An 18,077-nucleotide genomic window follows, 5' to 3' on the forward strand; every position below is an offset into this window, starting at 1 on the left:
CTGTATTTGACTCCATCCTCGCACCTATTTTACGTGAATTTTCATTAATCAGTCAGTAATTACTATATCATTTTTCATCTTTGCATCTCTCATCCTCACACTTCATGCACTAAACTGTATATCTATTCATTCAAAATTACAAAGTAATCTAAAAAAATGTAAACCTCTTTAACACAATTTTCTGTCCAAGTTGATCCCATCCTTTAAATGAAGTGCATTAATTATTCTGGTTTTCTGGGTCGCTTTAAAATGACTCAGATTTTGAGAATGACTAAACGAGCCTAAAATACTACACATGCATAAATAGTTCGAGTATCCATCACACATGGAACAGTGGGACGACGCCTATCCATCCATACGACTCGCTCCATGTCTTCATCATCTGTGTAGCAGGAGGAGGAGGAGGAGTGGGTAAGGAAGCAGTGAGAATTGGCCGTGTCACTTCAGATTGGCCATAAATAATGCTGTAATAAGGAAAAAACCATCGAGGTCAATTACTACTCCGAGAAGAGGACCAGCACCAAGTTGACGCTTTTGTAGCAAGTATTTTACATATATTCATCACTCCTCTCTCAACTCATTTCAGTGTCAAGCGTGTCCACATCATATTCAGCGAGATGATCACCATCAAACAAACCAGCTAAATATGTATCTCTCTCTAACTCGTATGGACTCGACTTAAGCGGCGTGTTCTTCTCGATACCCGCACCAAAAACCAGCCACCAAGCTATTACTTTTACTACTTTACATATGTATCTACTTACGCTCAGTCAGTGAAATTCGAGTAATCTTACACGTCTCAAGGGTATGGGTCGTGCGGAAAGGGTGTGACTCATTTGTCCACCTCGATCTCAATTTCATAATGGAGAGGTCATAACACGGTCCAATTGCATTTTTGGTCACTTTTCTCCAAAGCAAGAAACGCACGAAATGCGAGGTGCAAGAAACTGTCAGAAACATGTGTTGGATAAAATGATCTAATATTAGGTATTTAGGTTAGCTATTTCAAGTAGCCTTTCATAACGGATGTTTATGGCACCGACTTTATTGGACCTTTGTACAGTGTCAGCTCATTCTTAGCATTCCCATTCTTGGGAGAAGGATTTAGCACTTCCTTTCTATTTAGGTCAGACACTTTGGAAAGTGTCGTGAGGAACAGTTTCATACATTTATTAATACATATTCTATTACTCATGATGTCTATATAATCATGTTGCATGTTGACAATAAATTATCAGTCGATTGGCAACCGTCGTGTTGTATCGTTGTTCATTATTTACCACATGGTATCTTAATCGTGGTTTTCGATCGCACAAGAGGCAAGTTGAGATTTTCGAGTTATCTCAAGTTTTACGTTTTGAGACAGAGTGAGAGGTTGGGTATGCTCTAACAGAGGGCATTAGCCAGGTAAAAGCTTTTAGCTAATCCTTCTCACTTTTCGGGAAAGTTGAGACTCTTCTGAGACTCCTTCTCGTTGTCGTCAAAACTGGTTTGTCCAGACTCGCGTTTAAGGATAAAGTCGTCAAGTTTCGCGAAAACGTCGCGTTTATTCTTACTTCGAGTAGGGAAATAATAATCGTCAAATTACACAGCTCCATACTTACACAGTTTACACAGTACACAGTAGTTTACACAGTGTGAAGTTGCAGCAGTGGTGTGTAACTAGATACGTAATCAAGATTCGAGTGGTAGCGTGGAAGAGAGTCATCATCATGAAGAAAGTTGAGACGTCTCATATTCCCAAGTTGAACGGGGATAACTACCAGCCTTGGAAGCTACAGGTCACCTTGGCGTTGCAGGCTGGGGGCGTTTGGGGGTACATAGATGGTACGAAGAAGAAGCCAACCCTCAAGACCGATGGGAGCAACCAAACAGACGTGGACAAGTGGGACGAGAACGACGTGGGAGCTCGCTCGCTCATTGTTCAGCTACTTGAGCAAGGTCAGATGGCGCATATCTATGCATGCGACTCAGCAAAAACTACCTGGGAAAAGATTGCGGAAGTAAATTCCGATGCAAGCATTCTGAACGTGCAGCGGACGCTCACCAGGTTCTACAATTTTAAGATTTCTGAAGATCGGTCTGCGGTGGAAGCCTGCGGTGAACTGGAGGAGCTGGCGAGAGCTCTTAAAGAGATGGGGAATCCGGTGACTGCACAAGCATTGGTCATCAAGGCTGTATCGTCTCTTCCCGAGTCGAAGTTTCACGCGTTTAAAAGGGCCTGGGGCAGCGTTGACGCCGCAAGTCAGACCATGGCAAATCTCATTGCAAGAATCAAAAATGAGGAACTGTCATTTAAGGCCAACGGTGAAGGCGGGGAGGAGCAGCAGCAGTTCAACATCGCCTTCAACGCCCAAAATGGTAACAAAAAATTCCAAAAAGGAAAATCCAACCAGCAGCAACAACAGCAGCAACCCCAGAAGAAGAAACGAGAAGGGGCGTGCCGGAACTGCGGTATAGAGGGACATTGGGCGAGGGAATGCCGTAAACCCAAAAGGGAAGAGGGTGATGAGGCTAAGTGCAACAACAACAACAATAACAACAACTCCAACCGCAAGCAGAACCGTAAAAACAACAAAAAGCAGAATGAGGGTCCTGGGGATTGCCAAGCGTTCCTGGGGGGGCATGAGATGGAAGAGGGGAGCACCCGATGGATTAGTGACAGCGGGGCCTCGTTCCATATCACTGGAAGAAAGGATTGGCTGACGGACTACAAAGAGTTCAAGAATCCCATTCCTGTCAGCATCACGGACAACTCCTCCATCCGGGCACTGGGGAAGGGGACCGTACAAGTGGAAGCTTGGGTGCAGGGGGAGTGGTATCCCATATCTATCCACAACGCCCACTATATTCCTGGTGCCGTGAACCTCTTTAGCGAGGGGATCATGGACCAGAAGGGGTTCAAAATCGTGAAAGAAAACGGGAAGACCACTTACTATTTCAAGGGGCAACAAGGACCTCAAGCTTGGTGGCTAAATGGAAATTATGTAATGGGTTTCCGCGTCCCGAAAAACTCTGCATACTCAGCCACCATCAACAAGACGAAATTGTGGCATGAGCGATTGGCCCATGTCAATATGGGCTACATCAAAAATGCAGTGAAAGTTGGGGCAGTTGAGGGGATCAAGATGGAAGATCTTGCGTCGGACTTTCACTGCTCGGATTGTCATCTGGGGAAAGAGACACGACAGCCTTTTCCAGAGAGGGAGAAGAATAAGAACCTGCAGCCGGGGGATGTTATCCACGCCGATCTGTCGGGCAAGGACTCCACCACGTCTCTACAGGGGTCAAATTACTTTCTTCTCCTCAAGGATGAGAAGACCGGTTTCCGGCAGGTGTGTTTCTTGAAAAAGAAGAGTGATGCTGCTGCCAACATCATCAACTTTTTGAAAATGTTCAAAAACCAGACCAGCAAGAACATTAAGATTTTCAAATCCGACAATGGGGGAGAATTTATGTGCAGAGAATTGCAAGATTATTTCCGTGACCAAGGAATCCTGCATCAAACATCCGCACCTCGCTGTCCCGAGACCAATGGGCTAATTGAACGGGACATGAGGACCGTGAAGGAAGCAAGCAAAACGATGATCATAAAGGCAGGACAGTCTCCGGGCATGTGGGAGGAAGCCGTGGGGTTCGCCGTGTACATACTCAACCGTCTCCCAAACCGGAACTCACCCAACTGCACACCCTTTGAGCAAGTTTTTGGGTGGCCTCCAGACCTGAGCCATGTCCGTACATTTGGATGCACAGCTTACGCCCAAATTCCGGAGGAGGACAGAGACCCGTCGGATCCGAAGGCAAGAATAGGCAAGCTAGTGGGGTATGGGACCTTCGGACGCAAATTTAAAGTCTACATTCCGGAGAAAAGGAAAGTTGTTCCAGCCAGGAATGTATCCTTCCTTGAGGACGGAGGAGTCCGAACCAGTTACGAGGTAGAGGAGGATGATGCGAAACATGAAAATGAGCAGCAGCAACAGCAGGAGGAGCAGCAAGAGAAGATTCATGATGCATCATCCCAGTCCACTTCATCTCATACCACAAAACCAGATGAGGAAGAGGTTTTCATGGATGCAGATGATGAGGGGGAGACGACAATTCTGGTCGAAACTCCAGAGGGGAACTATGAGTACGACCCAGACAAGAAGAAGATTGAGATCCCCTCCAGGAAACTGAGGTCAAAGGACATGATCAAACCTCCTAAAAAGTACCAATCGTTCGTGGCTTCATCTCCTACAATTCCAAGGAATTATGAAGATGCTATTTCTCAGCCTGAGGGAGAAAAATGGATGGAAGCGATGAAAACGGAGATGCGCAGCCTGGAGGGGAATCGTACTTGGAAATACGTACCGAGACCTCGTCACGCCAAAGTTCTGGAACCAAAGTGGGTCTTCAGTATCAAGAAAAATATGAATGGCGAGATTGAACGATTCAAGGCTCGTCTCGTCGTGCGCGGATACCGACAGCAGTTTGGGGTTGACTACCAGGAAACTTTCTCAACGGTGACTCGTTTTGAATCCATCCGTTTCATTCTGGCTTTCACAGCAGCAGATGGGTGGAAATACAAACAATTCGACGTGAAGACAGCGTACTTAAATGGCGTCCTTGATGAAGAGATTTTCATGTCGCAGCCAGAGGGATTCGAAATAGACGGGGATGATCTGGTGTGTCTACTTCTCAAGAGCCTGTATGGATTGAAGCAAAGCTCACGATGCTGGAATAGGACCTTCTCAGATTTCCTGAAAAGCATTGGGTTGTTTCCTACACACAGCGACCCTTGCGTGTTCATCGGTGTCATTTTTGGATTCATAGTTATCGTCGTTCTGTACGTGGACGATGGAATTGTGACATCAAAGAGCGAGCTAGCAATTGCGTTTGTTGTGGACGCCATGAAAAAGGCGTTCGAGATCACACGAAAAGATTTGGAGGTGTTCGTCGGAATTGAAATCACCATTGAGGGTGGGACGATGACACTAGCCCAACACCAGTACACTGAGGCTCTACTGGAAAAGTACGACATAACCGAGCGCAGGACTGCGTCCGTCCCAATGAAGCAGAATTTGGATTTGGTGAAAGCTGAAAATTGTGACACTGCATACCCATATCAGGAACTGATCGGCTCACTTCTCTTCCTGGCCCGTGTAACCCGACCAGACATCGCGTATGCTGTGACGAAGCTATCGCAATTTAACACATGCTATGACAAGACCCACTGGGATGCAGCTCAAGATGTCCTCCTGTACCTGAGAAGGACCGGCACTCTGGGGATTCAATACGAATGCAATTCTGAGTTCGTAATCAGTGCCTACACCGACTCTGACTTTGCCGGGGACAAGAATGACAGGAAGTCCACCACTGGGTTTGCAACGTTCGTGAACGACTCGCTTATCACTTGGTGTTCCCAAAAGCAAGATGTGGTCACCCTTTCCTCCACAGAGGCGGAATACACCGCTCTGTGCGCCGGAGCGAAGGAAGTCGCCTGGTTGCGAAAATTTGCAGAGGAAATTGGAAGAGAACAAGAGGAGCCAACAACAATAATGGTGGACAATACCAGCGCAATTCGGCTTGTGGACAATCCCGAATTTCATAAAAGAACAAAGCATGTGGATGTTAAATACCACTACACGAGGCAATTGGCGGAAGAAAAGAAAGTTGAAGTGGTCTACACTCCCACACAAGACCAGAAGGCGGATATTCTCACCAAACCATTGGGAAAGTCCAAACATGCTGACATGGTGGAGAAGATTGGCCTGAAACCCGTCAACCGAAAACCAAGGGGAGGTGGGGGCAGTCTCTTCTGGACCTGGGCAATGATGATGTGTCTCTTGGGAGTAACACAGGGAGTGAATGTCCAAAACTCCCAACCCATTCTCTGGAGAGGAAGCCCTGTTCCTGTAATTTCTGGATATGAGACGGTCTACCTAAGGATAAAATTAATCAGCCCATGCACCCTGCTCACTGAAGAAATCGTACCGAAAGGACAACTGGAGACTGCAAAGAAAATATGCAACGAGATGTACGAGACTTATTTCATCCATGAAATGAAGCAGATGTGTCCTTCTTTCCATAACTTCAGTATGAGCAAGCACAGACCGAAGAGATTCATCCTGGTGGCCCTGATTGCTCTTGGCGCTGTGGTGGTGACTGGACTTGGCATTGGGGGAGTGGTGCTGGCAGCAAACAATGCAGCAAGAATTTCAGATCTGGAAGAAATTTCAAGTCTCCAAGAAAAATCCATTAATCAATTGGAGGAGCAGATGAATTTCACTGAAATTGCCTTGCAAAAATTGCGAACTGATTTCAACATTTTGGTTAAGGACCACGAAGTCCTAGACAAGAATTTGAACGAAATAACAGAGAAGGGCCCCAACACTTACTTTACCATTTCCTACATAACTACGAAGCTGATGATGGGGAAACAGGTTATTAAAGAAGCAACCCGGGCCTGGAATAATAAGAAAATCCTAAACGGGATGATGGACTATTTCAACATAACTCTTCCATGCGGAGAAGATGAGTGTCCACTTTCACTCGCAACAGGAAAGAGATGCTATTTCGGGGAAGACATGAAAGACCTGTACATTCAAATGGACATGCCAAAGGTCAACAAGGCGCTGCAATTGGTTGAAGCTGACGCATTTGACTTGATGCTACAAACCTGGAACCAGACATGCAGAATCACCTACAACGGACCAGAGAATGCTATTCTCTCCAAGAAGGAAGGATGTCCAGTCGCCCTGAATTTGAAGACATCCCGCATGTACGACCTGGTTCTTTCCTCCTCGCAAGACTGCCTGAAGGGATTCAAGAACAAGAGTGAAAATTCCTATTTCTCTGTGAAACACTGTCAAGGGAGAGGAGAGAAAGATGCAGAAGACTTCATACAAGTCAAGCCACATCACGGGTCCCTACATGTGTACTGCTTTGGATGCAACATTACAATTGACAACTTATCGCAAGAGTGTCCCAAGGAGGTCTTCATCCTGCCCATTGGAGCTCGATTTCGGATCAACAACCAGGAGTTTACGGGATCCATCGTGCACATCGAACACCAGGACAGCCCAGACCCACTCTTCACGATGAGGACAAATGCTTATCTCAAGCCGCGCGTGGACTACCAGGAACTGATGAAAGACCCGATGGTCAACAACCACTTTGTCTTCAGCAAGGGAGAGACGTGGACCCATTCGGAAACCTGGCATATGGAGATTGGATTGATCATAACCCTGCTCGTGGTCATCATAGTCCTGGCGTGCATCCTCACCAAGTGCTACTTGGACCACCGGAAGATAAAGGTGAAAGTGGTAACAAAACCAAAGCCACTGAGGAATCAAGAGATTGAAGAAGATGAGGACTCCCAATAATGCGAATGAGGGAGAGTGTTGGATAAAATGATCTAATATTAGGTATTTAGGTTAGCTATTTCAAGTAGCCTTTCATAACGGATGTTTATGGCACCGACTTTATTGGACCTTTGTACAGTGTCAGCTCATTCTTAGCATTCCCATTCTTGGGAGAAGGATTTAGCACTTCCTTTCTATTTAGGTCAGACACTTTGGAAAGTGTCGTGAGGAACAGTTTCATACATTTATTAATACATATTCTATTACTCATGATGTCTATATAATCATGTTGCATGTTGACAATAAATTATCAGTCGATTGGCAACCGTCGTGTTGTATCGTTGTTCATTATTTACCACAACATGTGCCATTAAGCCACGCGCAGCGCGATGTATAGCGACGGGGCGTAGTTTCTTGCGCCTTGCAGGTCAAATATATAGTTGCAAGAAACCACTTTATTCTTGCAAGTGGTTACTTGCACCCGAAACACTGCTTTTCCCGAAAATGCACGACCCATCCCTCCCTACGCGACATGTATGATCATCATCTTTAATCCTAAACTGTCATCAATTACTTATGTACACACACGCATGCGACTGCTTCATCGTAAAAACGAAGCGTTTTTTTCAACGTGAAACTTTTTTCTCCTCCAAAGAAAAAAAATCAATCAATTTTGACCATCATTTTTACGTATGCTGCAAGAAGTTCCTCCACCCTCCTCGCCCATGAATTGTATGTCAGACTGGTTTATTGAGTAGTAATTGAAGCCAAGATTTATGGCGGATTCTTACAATTCTACACATGTTTTGGGAACAATGGGTGGTGGGTTAGGGGTGCCAATTGGGCTGGGTCGTCGCTAAATGTGTTGCTGCTGCTAAAAATTTTTGCATACCGTGTGGCAAGCAAGAAGAAGAAGAATAGCTGGATAAAGTGGATCCTGAGGAGGTTTTGCAAGTGAGAAGAATGACGATGGATTTCACAATGGAATTATTTATATATCTTTTTTCCCTGACCAACAAAACCGGCCAGACACCATGAGACCAGACGCAGTGAGATGACGACAGTTTGGCAGAGTAATTGGGTGTACTCTGTGTTTATCAGTTCAGTGGTGAAAGTGCACTGTAAATTAATCTGGTAACACAACTGTGCCTGGTTTGTAACAATAATTGTTAATAAACTTGACACTTGGTACGACAAGTCAGTTTCTCACTGTGCAGTGATTAATGAGAATTGTAATCGTTACAAAAGGTGGCCAATCAACACTCGGTAACAATTTTTGTACCATTTTATTTACAGTGAAATAATCAAGTGAGGACAAGAAATCACTTTCTCAAGCAAGCAGAGGATAAAAATCGTCTCAACTTGCCTCGTACTTTCCTCCTCAAGGTGTCTCACGTAAGTACCTTTCAGTATTAATTGGGGCAAGGTGAAAATTTTATACTAAATGTGACACGTATTTTCGCCACTGTTTGTACACATTTTCTCTCCTCACTATTTTACTCGGTATGTACATATTTATTTTTACTTGTTGATTGGTGGTGTGGTGTGGCGTGGCGTGGTAATTAATTGTGTGTGTGTGAGAACTTAATCCAGAAATACATATGTATTTTAGTACATACGTGCCCTTCCTTCCCTCCCTCTGCATCCTTAATTTGAATCGTATCTATGAATTAGCGGAGCATGGCGTAAGTGAATATAGCCAACATATAGATGTGCATATGGCTTCTGGACAGGCGATTACATCATCATCATCGCCATCACAATCAGACGAGCAGAGTTCTGACCAGATCGGAAAGTGAGTGAGTGAGTGGGCAAAGTAAAGTAAAGTGCTATCCTGTTTCCAAACCCATCCATTTCATTGTCCACGAACAACGAGGAGGAGAAAAGGGGAAAAATTGACCGCACAATCAGCAAGGCTAAAATGTCATGAATGTAAAAAACAGCGGTGGGTCTGTCCGTCCAAGTCGTCGTCTCATTGTAAAAATTGAGGGATTTAAATGGCATGGAAAAAGTGGTGGGCAGGCCATAGGCACACATTCAACATGATATCTTGCCTCCCTATCCCACGTACTTGTTGAGCATCCGTTCGTTCCGGATCTATTTGTTTCATCTCGCTCGCCCAGCTCGACGGATTAGTCAAAGTGCACTGGTGACTGAGTGGAGACGCCAAAGTCGTGACTATTTTTCGACACCCTTTTCGACAGCATTGCAGTTTCCATAAGGTAATTCTACCCCCGAGATAAGCTGCTACGTCCCCCTGAGAGATCAGCTACATCCACGACGCCCCACACACAAGTAAATGTACACACACCTCGGAAAAAACGGGGAAAGTTGCGACGATTTTTCTCGAGTATATTGTAACCACTGCGGTTGGGGACGAGAAGAAAGCAAAGGAGTGAAAGTTGTGACACTAGTTTTGGGATAAATATGTATCAAGATATCAAGTGTGCGTGGTGGTGGTGATGGTCGTGGAGTGTCTGAAATTATTTGTTAAGAAATCTCGCGACGGGGATTACAAAAATTCCAATTTGAAACGGGAAAAAGGTCCAGCGGATTTAGTGAGACGATAAAACAGGTCAAATTATCGTTTATTTTTGGTTCAAAATTTATGGCAAAATTTTCATAAGTCTTTCATATTGGGAAACATCTTTTTCTTTTCATAAAGTATTATTTTTTCATGCATTACATAATAAATAGCTCATTTTTCGAGACAAGCTTAGCTTTATATTTGAACAATAAGGCTGGAAACATAGGAGTCATTTACATAGCTTCTCATTCGCCTATTCCACATTCACGTACGAACATACATAATTATGCAAGTGTACATTTAAAGCGATAGCTTCCTGTCTGACAATGATCTCTCCAGTCAGTCAGTCCATCCATCCATCCACTTTACGATTCGCCACCACATACGACGACCATGGCTGGACGCTGACGTTGGCTCGGCTCACTACTAGCAAATACCATTTCTTGCTCCTACTTTTTTTTTCAAGGAATACCAAACAAAAAAAAGAATGCTGGGAAATATTTCCCCTCTTCTTGACCAGTCTAAATATGCATCCAGAACTCCCCTCCTCTCGCACAGCAGACAGGAACCTGAAACAATTACAATCAGGATGATGGTGTGGTGTCAGATCAAATCAGGACACATTTAGATTTAGGTGAGGATAACGTTCCGTCGGAACAATTGTTCAGGTTGGCTAAATAGTTGTGTTGTTGCGTTACGTAATAATGGCTGAGTGGGTGAGTGAGATCGCATTAAACGGGGTGGACGAATTATGAAAGTATCAACGTTACAGTTTGTTTGAGACATGTAATGAGTACGGAATCATAAAAATAATCAATGAGTCCAGTCCAGCATTCTGTATGGGTGGCTGACTGGCTGGCTGGCTGGCTGGCTGGCTGGATGGCTGGATAGATGATGAGCTTTGATGAGATGATACATGTGCAAAATCCAAGTCCTCCTAATGAGGATGTAGTCAAGTCAAGTCAGTGGTGGGAATATGTCAATGATCCCCTCAAAGCCGTCGTGGTGGAGGCATCCATTATTTCATAGTTGGGCAAATCGTACTTATTATTCGGAAGATGAGGAGGCTGCTGAGAATAGAAAAAAAGTCCAAAAAACGGAATATTCTTAACATATGTCTCTCTCTCATTCATGCTCCAATTACAGTAACTTGACATGATAATAATTTGCATAATTATGAAACTGGATAGACTGCAGATGTCAATACTGCTCAATCTTGACATGATAATAATGACATATGTAAAATACTACGTCGTTCCGTGTTACTGGAGACGTCTGAAAAATCACTCTCCGTTCGTGAATATGCGAATGAGGAGAGAAAATGGAATTTATTTACGAAACTTGAGCCGAGGCAGTTGAAAAGATTATCATTATTTTTATTATTAATTCATCCCGTAAACACACATCCACACACATTCTTCTCCTCGTGAAAAGATTAGCAGTGCAGACTTGCCTTATCCAACTACATTTGACACTCGTGCACTTGACGAGCCGACAGTTTGCAGGTTTCTGCCTAATTTTTTTCTCTTATTTATTTTGCTCCACGATCATACATATAAATGTTCGTACATACGAATGTAGAATCAATCTCAGTAATGAATTTTTAGCCGAATATTTATGTGATACGAGTCCAATTGACTGCTATGTACTCGTTCATCACTGCTTTCTCAAAGTCTGCCTGGGTAGACGGATTGGGTGACCTTGTCCTCGTCCACGGGACAAGTGTAGTTAGTTGGCAACGTTGAAGATAAGAAATAATCCGAGTATTTTCCACCTCGTGCTATTTTTTTCTAGATTTTAATCGCATCAAAACTTTTTTTTCTTGCTGGGGGTTGCTCTCTCTCTCTCTCTGGAAAAGAATGGCTCGTAATTCCACCAGCTATTAATTTACTACCAGCTATACATTGGTTATTTGGAGAGTGTAGTGTTTTGGCTGGTGGTGGTGGTGGCGAGTGAGTTAGTGGCGTGGGTGATGAAAGGGTGGACACATACGTATCTGCAAGAGAGTCATCATTTTACTAGTGGGAAACGAACGAGGGGGATAATTGACACTTCCGCAATTTAAGTCAGTCATGGTTGATAGAGAAGGTCCACCACATACGGGATCGTACGGGAGAAGCGAATTGTCCTCCAAGTGGTCAAGTGGTCCCTCCTCGTCGTCCCAATAACCAACGACTGACTCTCTTCACCACCACCAGTACGTCCGACCCCATGTCTTGGGCGAGTTCCACTTTGAAAAACCATCCTCCGCTGGACTCACTCACATAAAGACGGACCAACTAATTGTTCCGTAGGAGGTTGTATAATTAACTCTGCTTGGGTGTGGTTCGTGTGTTCTGATAAGCAAGCCAGGGTGGAAATTTACTGATAAGCATAAATTTTGTGGGGGGAGAAAAGCCGTGATTTTCTTCTTTTTTTAAATTTCCACCACTTTCTACCCATTTCTCTGATACTGCCCAAGGTTGGAATCGTTCAGACGTGCGGTTGTGTCGGTGAGGTGAAGCTGATCTCGAGGTGAGACGTCGTTTGAGTGCGATTGACATTCATCAAGTGTGATAAGCAAAAGCGGACGTCTCTCCGGAAATTGAAGGATTTATTTATTTATACATTTATTTATTCGACTCTCTTTATAACCTTATCTTTGCTCTGATAACCACTCTCGCCTTGGGTGTTGTTACCTAGCTGTCTGCTGCCGTGGTGGTTGTGAGATGAGCGAGAAGCTGTCGGGGGAAGCAAAAGGATTTACAATGGAAATGAACCAATTTGGTGGTGGGAATGACTCCTCATCGCCCAAGATGAGCAACGCGATTGCAGCCCAACTTAACGAGGAGGCGGGCAGTGGGGGTGGCAAGGTGGCTTCGGGCGATAAGGATGACGACGTCCCCCTCCGGGGAAGCTGGTCTTCCAAACTTGACTTCATCATGTCCACCGTCGGACTCGCCATTGGTCTCGGCAATGTAATTTTTTAAAAAAATCATGGAAATTTTGAATTATTTTTTTTTCATTTTTTTTTCTTTCTCCCCGCAGGTCTGGCGATTTCCTTACCTATGTTATAAGAACGGGGGTGGTAAGGAGAATGGAGTGCATGATAAATAAGTGACAATTTTTGGCCAGGTGAGATTGATTCCCCGTGTTTTTGACCAGGTGCATTCTTGGTGCCGTATATCCTAACGGTGATCATGGCCGGGATCCCGATGTTCTTCATGGAGCTAGCGGTAGGACAATTCTTAACCATTGGCGGGCTTGGTGTATGGAAAATCACTCCAATTTTCAAAGGTACTTGATCAGACAGACGGACATAAGTATTATTCGAGCCACTTGAAATAATGAATAAGCGGATTAAGAAGAAGACTTTCTCTCTGGACAGGTGTGGGCTATGCCGCTGCGGTCATGTCCTGCTGGATGAACGTGTACTACATCGTCGTCCTTGCCTGGGCGATCTTCTATTTCTTCATGTCGTTCAGTACAAGTGAGTCATTTAAACATTTAAGTCGCTATTTAACAGTGTGACACACTCTTTCACGTGGAGAAAAGATTACAAAATGGACGAGTTGACATACCAAAAGTTGCACATTTAAGAACTCACTTCTGTTTCTGTTAAGATTTGTTAGTTTCAAATTAACGGGATAGGATTATACATTTATTTGCCATTCAATTTAGCCGAATTTGCGCCCCATTTACTTTTTTGTGTCATGATTTGAGTGAGGGAGGTTTTTTCTTAAATCACAAAAACTAATCCTCTTAAAAGATTAGGTACAAGTTAACATGTCGCCATTTAAATATTCTGACCAATTCAGCTCTGCCCTGGAGAGACTGTGGAAACTCATGGAACACGAACCTCTGTCTGGGTCAGAACTTTAAACGGGAGGACTTTTGTCGGAGCAGGTTCGAAAATGGGATAAACACGACCTTCTGCACGGTTGCGGGACAAACCCTCCCCATCAAAAACTTTTCCGACCCGGTCAAGGAATTCTGGAAGTGAGTCGGCTTATCCGGGATTTTTTGGTCAACTTTGACCAGCATACAACTAATTAACTAATTACCGGAAAAATTTCCTAGCCGCCGAGTGCTCGACATCTCTTCGGGGATCGACGACTTGGGCGAGGTGCGTTGGGAGCTGGCCGGAACGCTGCTCATCGTCTGGATCATGGTGTACTTTTGTATCTGGAAAGGTGTCAAGTGGACGGGAAAGGTGGTCTACTTCACGGCCCTGTTCCCCTACGTCCTCCTCACGATCCTCCTCATTCGAGGCATCACACTGCCCGGCGCCTTCCTCGGCATCAAGTTCTACCTCATGCCCGACCTCTCCAAACTGGGCGACTCCCAAGTCTGGGTCGACGCCGTGACACAGATCTTCTTCTCGTACGGGCTCGGACTTGGAACTCTCATTGCGCTCGGGTCCTACAACAAGTACAATAACAACGTGTACAAGTGAGTTGTCCAATTTCCTGTCATGATCAAAAATAGTTTCCACTGTGGGTCAAATTTTCCCCATGGCGTGGTCTGCACCTCGTAATTTAGTACGAAATGCAGTTCATTTTTATCTTGGTAATTAAATGGGTGACAAAATGGATGAGCGAGAAGCCTCCTTTTCTTCCCCGGAAATGTAATTCTTTGGTTTTGGATAAATTCTCAACGTCATTCGCGTCTCATGAATGAGATTTCACTTTCTTCCCCACCCACTCAGTCATTTTCACCAAGAATAGAAACATGATTGATGCATTGGTTTCCTTCTTATCGCATTAATTTACTTTCTCTCTCCAGGGATGCATTGATTGTGTGTTGTGTCAACTCGTCGACGTCGTTCTTTGCGGGGTTCGTTATCTTCTCGGTGGTTGGATTCATGGCGCACACACAAAACAAGCCGGTGGCCGAGGTGGCAGCGTCAGGTATGTCAAAATTCTACTCCTCATCCGTCATATCCGAGGCTCAATTACCGAGTCCATTTCATCATCGCTAGAAAGATAGGTTCGAATTGACTCAATTATTCTTTCCGGAAGGTCCCGGCCTTGCATTTTTGGTGTATCCGTCGGCCGTGCTGGAACTCCCGTGGCCCAGTTTTTGGTCCTGTCTCTTCTTCTTTATGCTGCTCTTGATCGGATTAGACTCGCAGTTTTGCACCCTCGAGGGCTTCATCACTGCGATGGTGGACGAGTGGCCGCGCTACCTGCGACCTCGCAAGGAAATCTTTATCGCCGTTGTGTGCACCTTCTCATACTTGATCGGGCTCGCGTGTGTGACGAGGGTATCGAACTGACCACTTTATTCATGCATGAAGGGTCGTGCATAAGGGGGAATCTCGGGCAGGGTCGCAATGTTAACCTTTGACACGACCTTAATAATGAGCGATTACACCCTTTAAGCACGGCCCTTAAGAGATTTTATGCTTGAAGGTATGGAAATCTGAGCTAATCACGGCATAAAAGCGTCTTTTTGGCGTAACTAAGATTTCCATATTTTCCCCAAAATGATGATCTGCCTCTACTCATGGTGTGCTTATCCAGGGCGGAATGTACGTGTTTCAACTGATCGACTCCTACGCGGTGAGTGGGCTGGTGCTCTTGTGGGTCATATTTTTCGAATGTATCGCATTCTCTTGGGCGTTTGGCGTGAATCGATTCTACGAAGCGATCCGAGACATGATTGGATACTATCCGTTCGCATGGTGGAAGTTTTGCTGGGTCGTGTCCACTCCGGCGATCTGTTTTGTAAGGAGAAAATTTAAGTTCTGGGGGGATTTTATTTTCACTTGCTTTTTTCCACCTTTTTGAACAGGGCGTCTTTCTCTTCAACATAATCCAATGGTCTGAGATCAAATACTTGGATTACCGATACCCATGGCCGGCCCATTTGTTCGGATGGTTCTCCGCAATGACGACGATGATCTGTATTCCTGCCTATGCGATTTGGATATGGCGCAGAACTCCGGGCGATTTCCAAACGGTGAGTGGCACTTTCACGCCAAGAGTGTAAATTTTTGGACGATTTTTTTTCTATAACACGTGGATTTATTGATGCATCTGATGAAGTTTTTTACCAAGTTTACAAAGTTTGCAAATGTTAGTTTCATAAATTAATTTGTTGAATGATTTTTGCTTTTTAGAAATTCAATCTGTTAGTAAGACCACAAATCAATTTGGAGGACATTAGAGGACCCGGAACCGCCCTGACATCGGATATTACGACACTTTAATTTCCTTAAACATGCAAATTATGCGTCCCTCCCTATATCTTTTTCTATTAATGTGTGTACTACTATACAAGTTATTACAAGTATCGATATTATTATGAGTTGTTCATTAGTTTACTGCTAGGAGTATCATCCAGGTCATCATCTAGGTCGTGTAGGTCATATTTAGCTTATAAATATTTACAGCTGCATTTTTAACCTAAGAGACGACGACAATTATTAAATACATATTTAGAAGAAATATTTAGGGAATAGCCGACAGTTGAATGTGACCGTGTGCGTGAATAAGTAGTTAATTAAATTGTGACCATTTGTGAAATATACATGTTCTTAATAATTAGATAAGGTAGCTCTTACTCGCCAAGTGTCATCTTGCCCCGTCTGTCTCATCTCACCTTTTCCCTTCTTTCTAGTCTCACTTTTCCACTTTTCTCTGACTTTGCCAATCTTTCACGTCGTATTCTTCTTCTTCTTCTTCTTGGCTAGCCGTGTATAAAAATAAGTAGCTTTTAAAATACGTTGTAAGTGGCACAAAGTCAAGTGCGAACGACAATCCGAAACTCTTCCAGTTTTTATTGCCTCCATCTCATCATCATTTTGGTGACGATATTGTGACGCAATTGTACAGGTAAATCTTAGTCGTGATCTATTTTTCGCTAATTCTGGTCTTCTAATTCTGTCTCGTTTACATATGTAAGATTCTGAAATTTTTAGATAAATGATCTAGTTTTCTGCCCCTTGTAATTCTGTCTCGTTTCTGAAATTATTTCATTTTTCGTAACCCTTCTCTCTCTTCTTCGTATACTTGTCTTGTTCTTTTTATCCTGTAAACGTTTCACTTTTTTTACTCTGTTCTACATAATTCTCGAGTTTTTCTTCCAACTAATTTCATATTTTTCATGTCTCTACGTCAATTTCTACTACTAACAGTTTACTCTCTTTTTGTCTCATCTTGCCTCCTTTCATATCTTTTTTCTCTCAACCTACAATCTAATTTCTCCTACATTTTTCTTCACCTCGTTAAAAATATCTGTTTTCTTGTTATTCCACTTCCCCAAAATTATTTACTTTACTTCACGTGCAAATTTTGAGTTACTTAAACTTGTGGCTTTTATTTTAACTCTACATAAAAATATCGCTAACTATAAAACTATTCTTGTCTCATATTTGTAAGCTAACCATATCCTTACTCAGAATTGACTAGTTTTATAAGAATATACTACCAACATTATTATCATTAAGGTATTAAATATTACGTCTGTAACTATCTCAATATTTAGCGTACAGAATTTCAAAGCTAATCGTGATTACTTACTAAAAATGTGGTATGGATGGATGAAATGAATGTGAAAGTTGTGTAGTGAGAGGTAGTCGAAGTTAATTAATTGGCCAGTTAGTTCATAGGTTTACAAATTATGCTAATTAACTAATTATTTCCCTTAACCAGCTAATAAATTTCCTATCTCTCTCTCTCTCTCTCTCTGCAGATAATTTAGAAATCTTAGTGACTCATTTCCGGTTGTGTCTGAAAAACCTTCGTTGTTTATGTTTAATCTGGTCTCATCGTTGTTATCAAATATTTCTGTTATTATTACTTCTCTGATTTTTTAATATTATTATTCATGCTTAATTACAAGTTAAATATTATTAGCTAATTTGTATTAACTAGTTAAATGAAATGTGTATAATGATTCATTTTCAGAAGGTGTTTAAGTGATGTTGTATTTAATAGATTTTAATTGTTTCTATTTTTAGGGCTCAAATTTATCCATGATGATTTAGTATGATTATTATGATGGCGATGATTTGGTGTATTTGTTTTGTTGCGAGTGCTGCTTTTTGAATTTATTCTGTAACACGGTGGTTTTTATTTCTAATAAAATCGACAAACTTTCTTTTTACGTGGTGGAGTATTTACGTGATAAATATGTCATTGTGGCTGGTGGTAATGGTTATCTACGATAAGATCATATGGATATCATACGAGAAGTTTGTGACATGGTCACTGGATAAGGTG

General features: G+C 43.1%; 1 protein-coding gene across 4 annotated transcripts; it reads left to right on the forward strand.

The window, feature by feature from the left end:
* Window positions 1–8,388: 8,388 nt before the first annotated feature.
* On the forward strand, window positions 8,389–17,961 carry LOC110862790 (sodium- and chloride-dependent GABA transporter 1). 4 transcript variants are annotated; one of them, XM_035853980.1, is made up of 12 exons: window positions 8,389–8,738; window positions 12,553–12,827; window positions 12,898–12,937; window positions 13,015–13,146; window positions 13,238–13,339; window positions 13,668–13,848; window positions 13,930–14,301; window positions 14,635–14,759; window positions 14,871–15,115; window positions 15,375–15,578; window positions 15,646–15,813; window positions 15,974–17,961. In XM_035853980.1, the coding sequence occupies exons 2-12, from the start codon at window positions 12,579–12,581 to the stop codon at window positions 16,061–16,063; spliced, it is 1,908 nt and encodes a 635-aa protein (XP_035709873.1). In that variant the 5' UTR covers window positions 8,389–8,738; window positions 12,553–12,578; the 3' UTR covers window positions 16,064–17,961. The 4 variants fall into 4 exon arrangements, with proteins under 4 accessions (XP_035709873.1, XP_021967692.1, XP_035709875.1 ...); XM_022112000.2 differs by lacking the exon at window positions 8,389–8,738 and adding an exon at window positions 9,277–9,565; XM_035853982.1 differs by lacking the exon at window positions 8,389–8,738 and adding an exon at window positions 10,651–11,375.
* Window positions 17,962–18,077: the final 116 nt, after the last annotated feature.

This window comes from Folsomia candida, unplaced genomic scaffold (assembly GCF_002217175.1).
Source record: "Folsomia candida strain VU population unplaced genomic scaffold, ASM221717v1 Fcan01_Sc001, whole genome shotgun sequence".
NCBI classification, from domain to species: domain Eukaryota; kingdom Metazoa; phylum Arthropoda; class Collembola; order Entomobryomorpha; family Isotomidae; genus Folsomia; species Folsomia candida.

Excerpts from the sequence above, each read along its gene's own strand:
- LOC110862790 (XM_035853980.1), top strand. The coding sequence starts at position 12,579 with ATGAGCGAGAAGCTGTCGGGGGAAGCAAAAGGATTTACAATGGAAATG. Across the intron at positions 13,147-13,237 it reads AATCACTCCAATTTTCAAAG|GTGTGGGCTATGCCGCTGCG; the intron begins GTACTTGATCAG and ends CTCTCTGGACAG. Across the intron at positions 15,579-15,645 it reads CCACTCCGGCGATCTGTTTT|GGCGTCTTTCTCTTCAACAT; the intron begins GTAAGGAGAAAA and ends CTTTTTGAACAG.